The sequence below is a fragment of the Mixophyes fleayi genome, chromosome 1 (genome assembly GCF_038048845.1).
Source record: "Mixophyes fleayi isolate aMixFle1 chromosome 1, aMixFle1.hap1, whole genome shotgun sequence".
NCBI classification, from domain to species: Eukaryota; Metazoa; Chordata; class Amphibia; order Anura; family Limnodynastidae; genus Mixophyes; species Mixophyes fleayi.
In genome coordinates, this window is record NC_134402.1 from 397,624,955 (window position 1) to 397,637,355 (window position 12,401).

Here is a 12,401-nt window from a genome sequence, read left to right on the forward strand (position 1 = left end):
TATTCTAGCAGAGTGTTCCTAACAGTACCTGAGTCTCTTAAGAAAAACAGAAGCTTCCTTTCTTTACTGGGTGGGCACAGTATGCAGAGATGCAGAGATGCATAGATGCCTACACCGACCACCAAGTCCTCTGCCCAAAGTAACTGGGTTTGAATTCTGCAGTATGTATAGCTTATCACACTGTTGAAATCAAGCCCACTAATGTATACACAGGGAACAATCTTTTTATTGCAATTATTAAAATACATATCTTCAGGTGGAGCAATATACAACATTTACCATGAAACACATAACACTAAATACATGTACATCTCTTGTTTCAACCCACCTGGTGAGCCAGCTCATGCGCTATCACCATTGTAATCCAGAGTTTATTAGAGGCTGTAGATGTCTGGGGATCATACAGTAAGGAGGACTCCCTGTAAGTAGTTAGACCCCAGTTTTCCATTGCACCAGACTGAAAGTCAGGAATTGCAGCAAGATCTAAATAACCAACAATCAATCATCACATAATACAATGGGCAATAAAACCAGAAACAGCCAAGATCTCCTAGTCAGCCAGTTGTACATTACCTTGCTTTGGCAATGGGTATGGTATGCGAAAATATTCTTCATAAAAGTCCAAAATCTTTACTGCCACTTCCAATGCATATGTAGCTTGGTCTATCTTGTTAGGAACAGTATAAATAGATATCTAAAAATAAGGCACAAAAAACATGAATATACAATGGAACACATATGCACCTTACAATTCAATATTAACCAACCAGGAGCAATCACAGCAATGGACGCACAAGCTGTGTCTTTGTTTAATGCTAGAATAAAGGAATTGAAAATCTCATGAATACTGAATAAAAATTAAATCAAAGCATCTGATGAAATGGGAAGCTATGATATACCAACAGGATATTTCACTGGGGTTATCTACTAATATAAGAGCAAATGTCAGATATATGCTGTAATAATGTAACTTGCACCGGTCTGATCTTCAGCTATTTAGATGAATTCAGACAAGTGTAATTGACTTGTACCCTCGCTGAATCCTTACTGTACCTTAACTCCATGATCCGTCACCTGACTGATCGATTTAAAGTCTGAAACAATAAAAGCCACAAGATATGTGCTCATCTTCACACTGACATCAAAGTGGTCTTCTAGGAGCCCCCCATCCACATATATAGTTTTCACCTGAAGAGAGAGAGAGTGGGAGGGGGGAGAGAGAGAGATTGCACAGTGTGAGGTGTGTCAGGAGAGAGTGAATAATATAAGCAGAATATGTATGCATTACAGAAACACAAGTCATTATGTACAAATTTGTATGTTTTAAGCTACTAAAATGCTCCGCCACACTGTAGAACTAGTATATGACACATTGAACAAATCATTTTGACACACTTGGAGGTGCATGACTACTGTCTACTCTTTTTAGCTATCTACAAAAACTAGAAGTGTGCCAAGGCTTGCGCAGATGCAATAAAATTAGGTGTTCTTTGCAAAAGTGTAAAGATCACATCAAAGTCCATCCTCCTAAGACTTTTACTTCAAAAATACTGCTTGGCTTATAGTCAATTATTGCTTAAATGAGAGTTAGGGGACATCAGGATTGTCTTTATGCCCTATAATACTTCTGTGTGTTGAAAGTTTTTGTTTTGCTTTTTTACATGGAAGTGCACCTATAAATGTAGAAGTGCAAGAGGACAATGAACCGTTCACCCTATTGTAAGTACAGGGAGGAGAACTGATCTGTGTCAGCTCTGAGCTGTAGCAGCCATCAAGTGTTTTTGCGGAGTGAAATAAAACAAGGATGCCCTATAAATGTGCCTTCTCTACCCCTTTATTTAATTTTAATAATCGCGCTCTGCAAAATTAAATCTTGTTTTGCAATACTCCACAATACTAGGTGCACATGTGTGTGCCTATTTGTTACATAACAGGAATGCCCTCATTCCTTCTGGTGCAAACTCTGCTCCTCCGCAAGAGGTCAATTTGCTCTGCACACCAACCAACTTTCGTGGAAATCCAGATGCACAATTGCAAGATGCCATGAAGCTATGTTTCAAAAAAACAAAACTTGAGGGTTAACAAGTTATTGGGATAGGTTAACTCCAGCATATTAATATTTTCTGCAAGACACTATACGTAAACCGTGGCAGCTAGAACATAAATTAGGTTATTTCTCTTGTGAAATAATACAGTAAGGAAAGGCTGTGCTGGAAACCTCTACATTCCTATTTACTGAAAGAAACAGGCTTGGTGGTAAATGTATCAAGCTAAGAGTTTTAAGTCAGGTTTGAAAAACCAATCAGATTCTAGCTATGATTTATTTAGTACATTCTACAAAAAGATAGCTAGAACCTGATTAGTTGCTATAGGCAACATCTCCACTTTTCAAACCCGCCGGAATACTCTCAGCTTGATACATTTACCCCTTAGTCATTTACTGATTCTCCAGCTTTCAATAAATGTATATCAAATATATAAAATAAAACAGTTATTTGAAATTATTATTATTGATTTTTCTGTCAACTAGAGGACATAGGTAGTTTTAGCTCAACAAGAGCTGGAAATCTATTAAATTCCAAAGCCTGATGTACATGACAAGCACTAAAAATCTTTACAAAAAAAACAAACAAACAAACAAGAAAATACGTACTATGGGCATATTGGACACTGCACTATGTTTTGTTTCTCTTCGGATCTTAATTGAGAAACTGGCTTTGAAGGCAGGCTCATCAAAACAAGGGAAGGCCATTCGCGCAGCTGTAGGCTCAAACTGGGTAGATGCAAGCACTCTGGAAGAAATCATTTGGTAAATAAGAAGAGATATACATTTGAAATTAAATATTAGTGTGTATTGTATACAAAAAAACTCATCTGTCAAAACCACCTAAACATAGTAAATAGGTCACAGATTGATCCCACTGTGATTGCAAATCTTCACACCTGGAACTGGCTATAGATTGTCACCCATTATTTGCTGCCTCCTATGCAAGTTATAGGTGGGACATACGATTCCCCCACAGATACTGCCTTTGTGTCATATATTACACAGCTGTTCTCCAAGCCAAACACATTGAGATACAACAGCAATTGCTCTGATTAGGACATGTGATACTGACAGCACCATCCTTTAACTCAATAACCAAGTTAGTTATGTCATCATTGGGCATCAATAGATGGACGTGGAAGTGGACTGCAGCTAGTGCTTCCACTAGAACAGCTATAAACTATAAGACTCAGAATAACAGTGAAACAATAACTGCAGCTATTACAGGCTAGATCTAGAAAGCATGACAGATTCCACTGCAATCCCAAAGATTTAATGTGGTAATACAATGAATGTGCTAACCCAAAGCCTCAGTCTGAACTAAGTGGAACATCTTAAACACTTTCCTAAATAGTCTAAAGATTTTTTTTTCTTTCAGCGCAGTATTGGAAACCAGCACCTGCTTTATTATCAGGGCCATCTTAACAACATTATGGGCCCCCAGGCAAGGCAGTGCACCGGGGCCACTACATTATATATATATATATATATATATATATATATAGATAGATAGATAGATAGATATAGATGTATAGAGATACAGATATAGATATAGATATATAGAGATAGATAGATGTACTTGCTCAGTGACCCTTGAAGGTTTTTTTTGCAGGTTTTTTGTTTTTCAGGATTATTTATTCTAATTAAGAGCCCTGCCTATGAGGCCCCTTATCCGTGGGGCCCGGGGACCTGCCCATCATGCCCAATGGAAAAGATGGCCCTGTTTATTATTACAGTTATTAGTAAAGGTAAATTGAAACTGTCTTCTACACCAAAGAAAACAGAAATACAGCTCCCACTGGATAAATTCTCAGAACAAGATGTATGAAATGTACAGGTGCATTTCTACAGCAAGCCGCCTTGCCCGGTACTAGGATGCCCCCAGGATTTAAGCTTAGGATAGTAAAAATCTATTGTAGGTGCAAGGCAGCGAAGATGTATAGAGACTGGCAGTGACTGGCAAACTAAGTAAAGGAACACCAGGTGGTAGGTGAAAGATTAACCAAAGACGATACAAATGGTGGAGACAGGCAGCAAATAGGGATAGCCAGAGACAAGCAAAAAGGTCAGGGCAGGCAGAGAGTAAGGGAAGTCCAGAAACAAAGGCAAGGATCAAGACAGACAGCAGACAATACATGAACACAGCAGGCTCATGAATGCAGGAACAAAGTCTATAACTGGCAGGAAGGCTAATATCTCCCTGCTATTTAAGAAATTAAGTCCAATCAGAACACTCCCTAAGAGCGAAAACCCGCTCCCTTCCCCCCGCAGGCTAATAGATTATTGTGATCAAGAGATTATCATGTGATTGTCTGAGAAACAATGTCCCTGCTGACTAGCACCATACGAGTGACGTTTGCGACAGGCAGGCGTCCTAACCGGATGCCATGCAGCAGAGAGTAAGTCGCTGCGGGAAGCGCGGTGGCTGATAACACTATATAAATAAATAGATGTAGGCCTTTTTAGAAAACACATCTGGCACATTTTTTCTAAACTTTGTATAAGACTCTGAAACATGCACTAGTGACTGAGGTTTATTCTAATCAACTTCACAAAACAGTTATCACATAAGACAAATATAGTAAAAAACAGATTTACCTGATCTCTCCATCTGGGGCTTTATAGGTGCTTTTATAAAACCCACGGAAGCTGTCTGAAAGGTTTGCATTGTATGCAATATATATTGTATAGTTTTCTCCAGGAATAAGTGGATCAGCAGCTTGAAGTGCAATTTGCTCATTAATAGGTTGTTCCAGAAGAAATAAATCCTGCTGTAGAAGACTGCTTCCAATTTTTCTTTCAACACTTGTCTCTGTAATTGTTAAGTGTTTGCTATGTAGGATGATGGAACTGGTTTGTTGTATTACAGCAATTCTGATCTTGGCAAGGCCACTAAACGTGAGAGTGGTTAAGTTTGGGTGAATGTGGAGGTCATAGTGTAGAGGAATGACATCAGTTGGTAATCTAAAATTGTTCCATGGAAAGACATCACTAGAATCACCCATGTGCTCAGTATCCATAGCCACAGCAGACACAGAGTAACATGTCCATATGAAGCATAAAAGTCCAGTTCTAAATAGACTATTCATTGTTACTTTCACCTATGCAATTATGTGGTCACAGCAATTTCAGGAAGTAGTTACATGTGAACCTGGAAATGTAATACAAAAAGAAAATGTAATAATAAGAAACATAACATTGACTAATTAAATTTTATGCATAAATGCCTATGTGATTTGTCATATTGTCTAGAAGTTTTTCACTCATATTCATTGTGGAATATGAGCTTCCAAAAATAAAAATTACCTCAGAAATATTATATCTAATATATGGCTTAAAAAATATGATAGGACATGGAAATGTATAAAAATAGAAAAGCCTCCTGAGTTTTGTTCTGATGCTAAGTTTTATATGCTGCTGACATTGACTAGACATTTTCATAGTTAAGAACAGCTGGTGCACACAAAAAAAAGTGACAAACTACTCATTATTTTTTCTTTTAATTAATTAAAAATTAGGATCCAATAATATCCAGTTTTGCAAAACACATTAAAATTATTTTAGTTTCTAAATAAACAAAATTATAAAGAGGTACTGAAAAACGTCCTAAAAGAGAGCGTTAGATTCATACTGATTAATAATTATTTTTATTTCAATAATTAAAATATACAGAAAGTAGGTATGGCAATGGGCACTATATACACCCCTAGTTATGCTAACCTCTTTATGCAGTATCAGGAGGACTCCTCAGTTTGAGAAGACAATCCCTATGGGGCAAATCTAGTGTCCTGATGCCCTTATATACGCGACTTTCTTTTCGAATGGAATGGAAATGAAAGTAAATTAAACCATTGTTACTAAATACAATTTGGATTAGCAAAAAAAAAACATAGAATTTGATGGCAAATAAGAATCACTTGGTCCATCTATTCTGTCCATTTTTAACCTATGGTAACCTCAAACCATACTTGATCCTTATTTCTTTGTAAGGATATTGTTATCTATCCCATGCATGTTTAAATTTCTCTACTGTATTAGCCTCTATCACCTCTGATGGGAGACTATTCCACTTATCCACTACCCTTTATGTGAAGTAATTTTTCCTCAAATTTCCTCTGCACCTACTTCCCTCCAGTTTCAGTGCATGTCCTTGTGTTCTAATACTTCTCTTCCTTTGAAGAATGTTTCCCTCCTGTACTTTGTTAAAACCCTTGATATATTTGAAAGTTTCTATCATACCCCCCCTTTCCCATCTTTGCTCCAAACTATACATATTAGAATCTTCTAGCCTTCTTGGTAAGTTTTGTGCTGTAGACCATGCACCATTTTAGTTGCCAATCTTTGTAAAGTGTCTAATGTATTTATATCCTTCTGGAGATATGGCCTCCAGAACTGGACACAGTATTCCAGATCAGGCCATACCAAGGACTTATACAGTGGCATTATTACCTCTTTCTTTCTGCTACTGATTCTTCTCCCTATGCAACCAAGCATCTTGCTTATCTTGCTTTGTTACATTGCTTACCTGCCTTTAAGTCAACTAAAATAGTGACTCCTAGATCATTTTCCTCCTCAGTAGTTTCCATTATTGTGTCGTTATTACTATATTTAGTCTTTGGGTTTTTGAGATCCAAGTGCGCGATTTTGCATTTTTTGGCATTAAACTGTAGTTGCCACACTCTTGACCATTTCTCTAGTCTACCTAGATCATCAATCATTTGGTTTTTTCCTCCTAATGTGTCTTCCCTGTTGCATATCTTTGTGTCATCTGCAAAAAGACATAATTTCCCTTCAATGCCATTTGCAATGTCACCAATAAAGATATTAAAAAGCACTGGTCCAAGTATAGATCCCTGGGGTACTCCACTGGTAACCTTTCCCTCCTGTGAATACACTCCATTTACTACAACTCTCCGTTTTCTATACTGCAATCAAGATCTTATCCATTCAACCATCTTAGAATCAGTTTTCAAGTTTATTTAACAGTCTGCGATCTGGGACAGTGTTAAAAACGTTACTAAAGTATAGATAACCTACATCTTCGGCCCCCCTTAATCTATTACTTTAGTCACCCAATCAAAAAAGTCAATAAGATATGTTTGACATTATCCCCACAGTAAATCCATGCTGTCTAGGACCCTCTAAGTTACTGGATTTTAGATATTATACAACTCTTTCTTTTTAGAGTGTTTCCATCAATGTCCCTACTACTGATGTAATGTTCACTGGTCGATAGTTGCTTGCTTCTTCCTTGCTTCCACTTTTGTGCAGTGGGACTACATTTGCTCCTTTCTAGTCCTCTGGGATTACTTCTGTAGCTAGTGACTGGTTGAATAATTCTGTTTTATAATATTTATAATAATAATTATTATTATTGTTAATATATAATAATTATATAATAATTCTGATTGATGTCCTGGCTACAAAAGTTGTCACCCCTGGTAGTCCAACATCGGATCAAAATTAATTATATATCACTAAAAGTCGCAAAGTATGTAGTCATTTAAATTTATATGTGTGTGTAGATTTCCATAAAATCGACCAAGTTCATGCTTCCCCTTTGTTTCTGCACTCACTTGAATAACAAGAAATAAGCACCGCTCTGTTGATTTCAATTATTTATTTCTTGGAGCTTTTCTTTTGATTCTTCTCTTAAGATCTTCAAATACTATTGCTGTATCTCATTATGGACCAGATTTTTCAAGGGACTTTTCTTTAAGTCACTGTTATTAGTCTCTGGGTGGGCTTTGAAAACTTTCTATCAATTCACACCATTTGGATCAAACCCACACCACATCTTCAAAATGTCTAACTATAAACATCCCAAAGAGAAACGGCCTACTATACTGCTTTAGATGTGAGGACCATATCTCTTATGAACGTCATGTAGAGAAGGACCGTTGGCCTCCAGAGGCTCAAAACAATCTCTGCCAGTTCAGAAAATGGACAGGATCCTGGCCACTGGCAGTAAGAAACCACAAAGCTGGTGTCAAATAGGAGACCCATGAACATTCTGCTGTAAGGTGGAATCTGCCTGGATTACAACAAATCAATATTCATCCTTGGGGCACCAATAACCAGACTCCCGCATGTGGAAGTGCAACAGGGAGGCCGATTCTTCACGTGGAGGTGATTGTCCAGGTAAAATCAGACAATGAGCCTAAAAAAGGGGGCCTCAACTTGATCTCTGAAAAAATGAAATCTTGGTGATGTAGCCAAACCAAAAGGCTGAGCTGAAAAATAATTAATCCAGCGAATTTGAGAAAGCAGCATAGCCTTTCTCAGGATGGGAAAGAAGATGTGCGTCCTATATATCCTAAGATTCCCATACTTCTTTGTGTTCCATGCTGGTGAATCTTAGCGATTCCCTTGAACCTGTCAAACCCGAAAGTAGGAGTTTCAAGGTTCCAGGTATGTCTGAATTGTCTAAAATGCCTGGCTTCTCCTCAAGAAAAAGGTGGGAGAAAAAACCCTGAAACTTCTTAACTTCCGGGACAGAAACAATCACTCCTGATAAGAAGCAATGGAAAGGACTTAGAATCTTTGGGGTGGAGTCCCTGGAAAGTCTAAGACGAAATCTGTCTAATGCCTCTCACACACCTATTTGGAGAGGAGGTCTGCTAATTGCCCTGGAACAAGCAAAGGTGGGTTCCCACCCCAGACAAAACTGAATGAGTGGCAGGTCCATCAGTTGCCACCTCTGGTATCTTATCTTATGGCAATGCTGTGGCAGAGGCTCCTCCCTGTCCTGCTTCATTGTCAACACACACATCAACAAGACATGAGGGCGAAGGTTTGCTGATCCTTGCCATCTCTCTGTAGATCTGCAATCTTCTATCAGTCCAGCATAAGCTGTAACTCCTGCTAGTCCTGACATTCAGCTAACGATTCATGAGAGGGAAAGTTGCTCTCTGATGGCAGTTCTTACGAGGTCCTTTCTCCCAGCATTCAATGTGGGCTTATCCTTACCATCTTCCCAGATTGGCAAATCCTGATCCTCTGGGCTCAATTTAAATTTTTCCTGAAGATCTCATTGGCAGTTCTAATATCCCAGGGTTGGATCACGTCTTAAGTTCTTCTCTCCGTAAGGAACTGCTGCCTGTGGCTCCATGAAGTCCACAGCTTCCACAATAGATATTCCTAAAAAGTTATATAATCACTGGAGGGTGGGGCCACCTTGGCAATGTTCCATGAATTAACCCTTGGACTGCTGGTGCTGCAGAGTATTGATTTCTGGAAGACTGGTAATGCCTCCATATTTCATCCCGTCTCCTGGAAGTCTTCCATGACTAACAGTAGTGGCTAGTTAGCACACCTTTGTAACTATCTCTGTTTCTCACTTAAGAGGTGCTGCCCATGGTGGCTATAGCTCTTTTGCAGACTGGGAACCAGTGCCAACACAAAATATTGTGGAAAAAAAACATAAATCACAAAGCATGACTAGCACAAACAATAACAACTGTAACAATACATTGGGCACATATACTGGGAATCTCTAAGTAGAGGGAATCCTGGTGTGAAAAAACTTTATTGGAACATGTTTCGTCACCTCCCCGAAGGCAACATTTACCTTTGTACAAACCAAGGATTTGATCAAAGGCTTTTTTCAACAGAAAACGTTCTGGTAGGAGATCTGACTTACACCAACATGGGGACTTTAAACATAAGTTTTGTTTTATACTGTTTTTTGTTATGTTTCTTTAGTAGATTTAATTTTTATTACTTGCTATTTAATAAAATGGCTATTATGCAAGGATTTTTTTTTTTCTATTTTATGAGAACCTTTTTCGAGGAGCTGTTATTATGGATGATCTGGTGGTGGATTTTAATGACTTAACCTTAGGAGATCATCGTGAATTTGTCTTTTCAAGTATAATTTTTGTGAATACAACTACAATGGGGAGACACTCACTACATTAATCTATTGAATCCTTCACCTTTTGGAAGTATGGGTAATACACACAATATATCATTGAGGTTGAATATTTTATATTCTTAGCACTTTGAAGTGGTCTTTTTCATTTGTTTGTGTAACTAATACACTACAATATGTTCATTTTTTTACTTCACATCTCATATGGATTTGGAGATAAAATAACTTTTTTACACATTGTATGGAGTTATAAGAAGACTACATTATTTATGTGTAATTATTATTTTGTGTGAAAACAGCTGGGTATATAATCTGGCAGAGTATGGAATGTTTGTGACTAATTTTATCCAACAAACATCATAAAGAAACTTGTAGATCTTGTCCACAATGTAGCCACAATAAATGTAATATAATATTAATGAAAAGTAATATAGAGTAAATATACAACACAACAGTTATCTGCAGTCATTATATGATAAGGGCAACCGCTGAACAACCTTCACCCAGTTATCTATACAGTATTTATTTATATAGTATCAATCACATAATACAGTACTGTAGACAGAGACTATATAGTTATTCACATCAGTCTCTGCTCCATTTGAGCTTACAATCTAAATACCCTACCACATACACAAACCTACTCTATGTTGTGTGGGAGGAAACAGGAAACCCACCAGATAGAATCTGGAATTCTACAAGCATCTCCTGTGTTTTCTGAATTTTAAAATTACACACAGCCTTAAAAGTCTATTTCACAGTTGTTACATGCACAGTGTATTATCACAGAACTGCGATATACTGTACTGTTTGGACCTCATTTAGAGCTGGACGCACTGTGCGTCTAAGACGTGGAGGAGTGGGAGTGTGCCGTAGCTTGGTATGGTATTACGAGTGACATGCAACCCCCGCTGTATCCCACTCGTAATACCCTCCAAGCTGCGAGCAGTTCGTGGAGCTAGCTAACTGTTTGCTCCACCTAATTCCTGTCGCACTGTTTTAGCCCTTTTTTGACGTGTGTTGTGTCTGTGTCCAGGATTTACCTACGGGGTCACACCCCCTGTGTCTATATTATCCAAGTTCACGTCTTCACAATTACGCGTTCCGCCCTTTCCCTCGTAGTAAGCCGCAAGCTGTCGCAGGTGTTAATTGCGTCCAAGATGCAGGCGGATATGGTGCTTGCTGCACATGCGTGATTGTGGTTTTGTGGTTGATGCGCCTAAAACGGACTTTGCGCCCGATTCTAAATGAGGCCCTTTAGGTTCAACACCACTGCATGTGTTTCAAACATATATAAACAGTGTGATAGTTTTAAAGTCTAGTAAATACTGTATAAAAGATGAAAGTCAAACATTATAATGTTGGAAAAGGAGTTAACCATTTTGTCGTCCAGCAATCACACAGCATAGATTTCCTTATGTGAATCTGCTATGTTAGATTACAAGTATCTGTGAGATAACCAAAACCATACAACATTATTCACAAAGGAAATCCAGTTTCATGATAAATAATATTTAAAAGTTGCACAATTGAAGGCTATAAGAATTTTTTTTTTTATGAAGCATGATTTCACTATATTTCCTCTAATCAGTTAATGCTGTGAGTACATAATGAAAGGCCTCTCACAAGGCCTCATTTGCTGATCTGACTGTAAGGAACAGGGATGTAATTTCTTACATATATAGAAACACAGTTTGTCAATGTCCAAAAAAAATGAGACAATAAAAATAGAAAAGGAACAGTAACATGTACAATGTATACCGATAATGAATTAGCAGCTGCTACTGGGAGCTTATGGTGAAACACTCCATAGATACAGAAAAACAACATACCTAAATGCAGGCTTGTCACAAATGAAGAGCTCTTTGTTATACTAGGAGGGATTTTACACAGTATAATCCTCTAACTATAAACACGGATATACTCCAATGTCATGTTATAAACGACCCCCAAACGCACAGTCTGTCTGCTGCTCGATCTTTCGGCTCATGGAAGCCTCAGCTCAGCATATTACTTTCACTTTCTCTTTCAGCTACAGTGTAGTGTTACATGTATATTACTGAATGTAGTAACATTAGATCATTATGTACACTGCAATAGTAAATATAAATATAGTGGAGTAAGTAAATATACTAGAGAAATGTGTATATAAAGTATGTTTTTATAGTGCACATTTTACAGGAAGTACATAGAAGGTGAAAGTACATGCACTGGATACTGTAAGATAGCACATAACATTTACTTTTTATAAATAAATAAAAAAACACTGGTAGCTATTTACTAAGGTATGGCACAATGAGAATAAGTACTGTACCTATTTTGCACTAATCTGCTTCTGTGATACATTTACATACATTCTTACAATGTACAGAAATTTGCCCAAGATTTGGGATCAGGAGCATTGCGGCCAATGGAATATACCCCTATATGTCTATATGTCAAACGTCTGTACTGGCACAACTAATATTTATATAAATATAT

The 12,401-nt window shown here is 37.7% G+C and overlaps 1 protein-coding gene across 1 annotated transcript in view; it reads right to left on the minus strand.

Moving 5' to 3' along the window:
* The window catches only part of LOC142098443 (endoplasmic reticulum aminopeptidase 1-like), a 58,916-nt gene extending 46,995 nt beyond the window's left edge, over positions 1–11,921 (minus strand). The window contains exons 1-6 of the mRNA XM_075181292.1: positions 11,753–11,921; positions 4,646–5,198; positions 2,654–2,792; positions 1,054–1,188; positions 574–694; positions 329–483 (exon numbers count right to left, since the gene is read on the minus strand). Coding sequence (XP_075037393.1) covers positions 329–483; positions 574–694; positions 1,054–1,188; positions 2,654–2,792; positions 4,646–5,136 — 1,041 coding nt within the window. The 5' untranslated portion in view covers positions 5,137–5,198; positions 11,753–11,921. The remainder of the gene's footprint in view (positions 1–328; positions 484–573; positions 695–1,053; positions 1,189–2,653; positions 2,793–4,645; positions 5,199–11,752) is intronic.
* Positions 11,922–12,401: the final 480 nt, after the last annotated feature.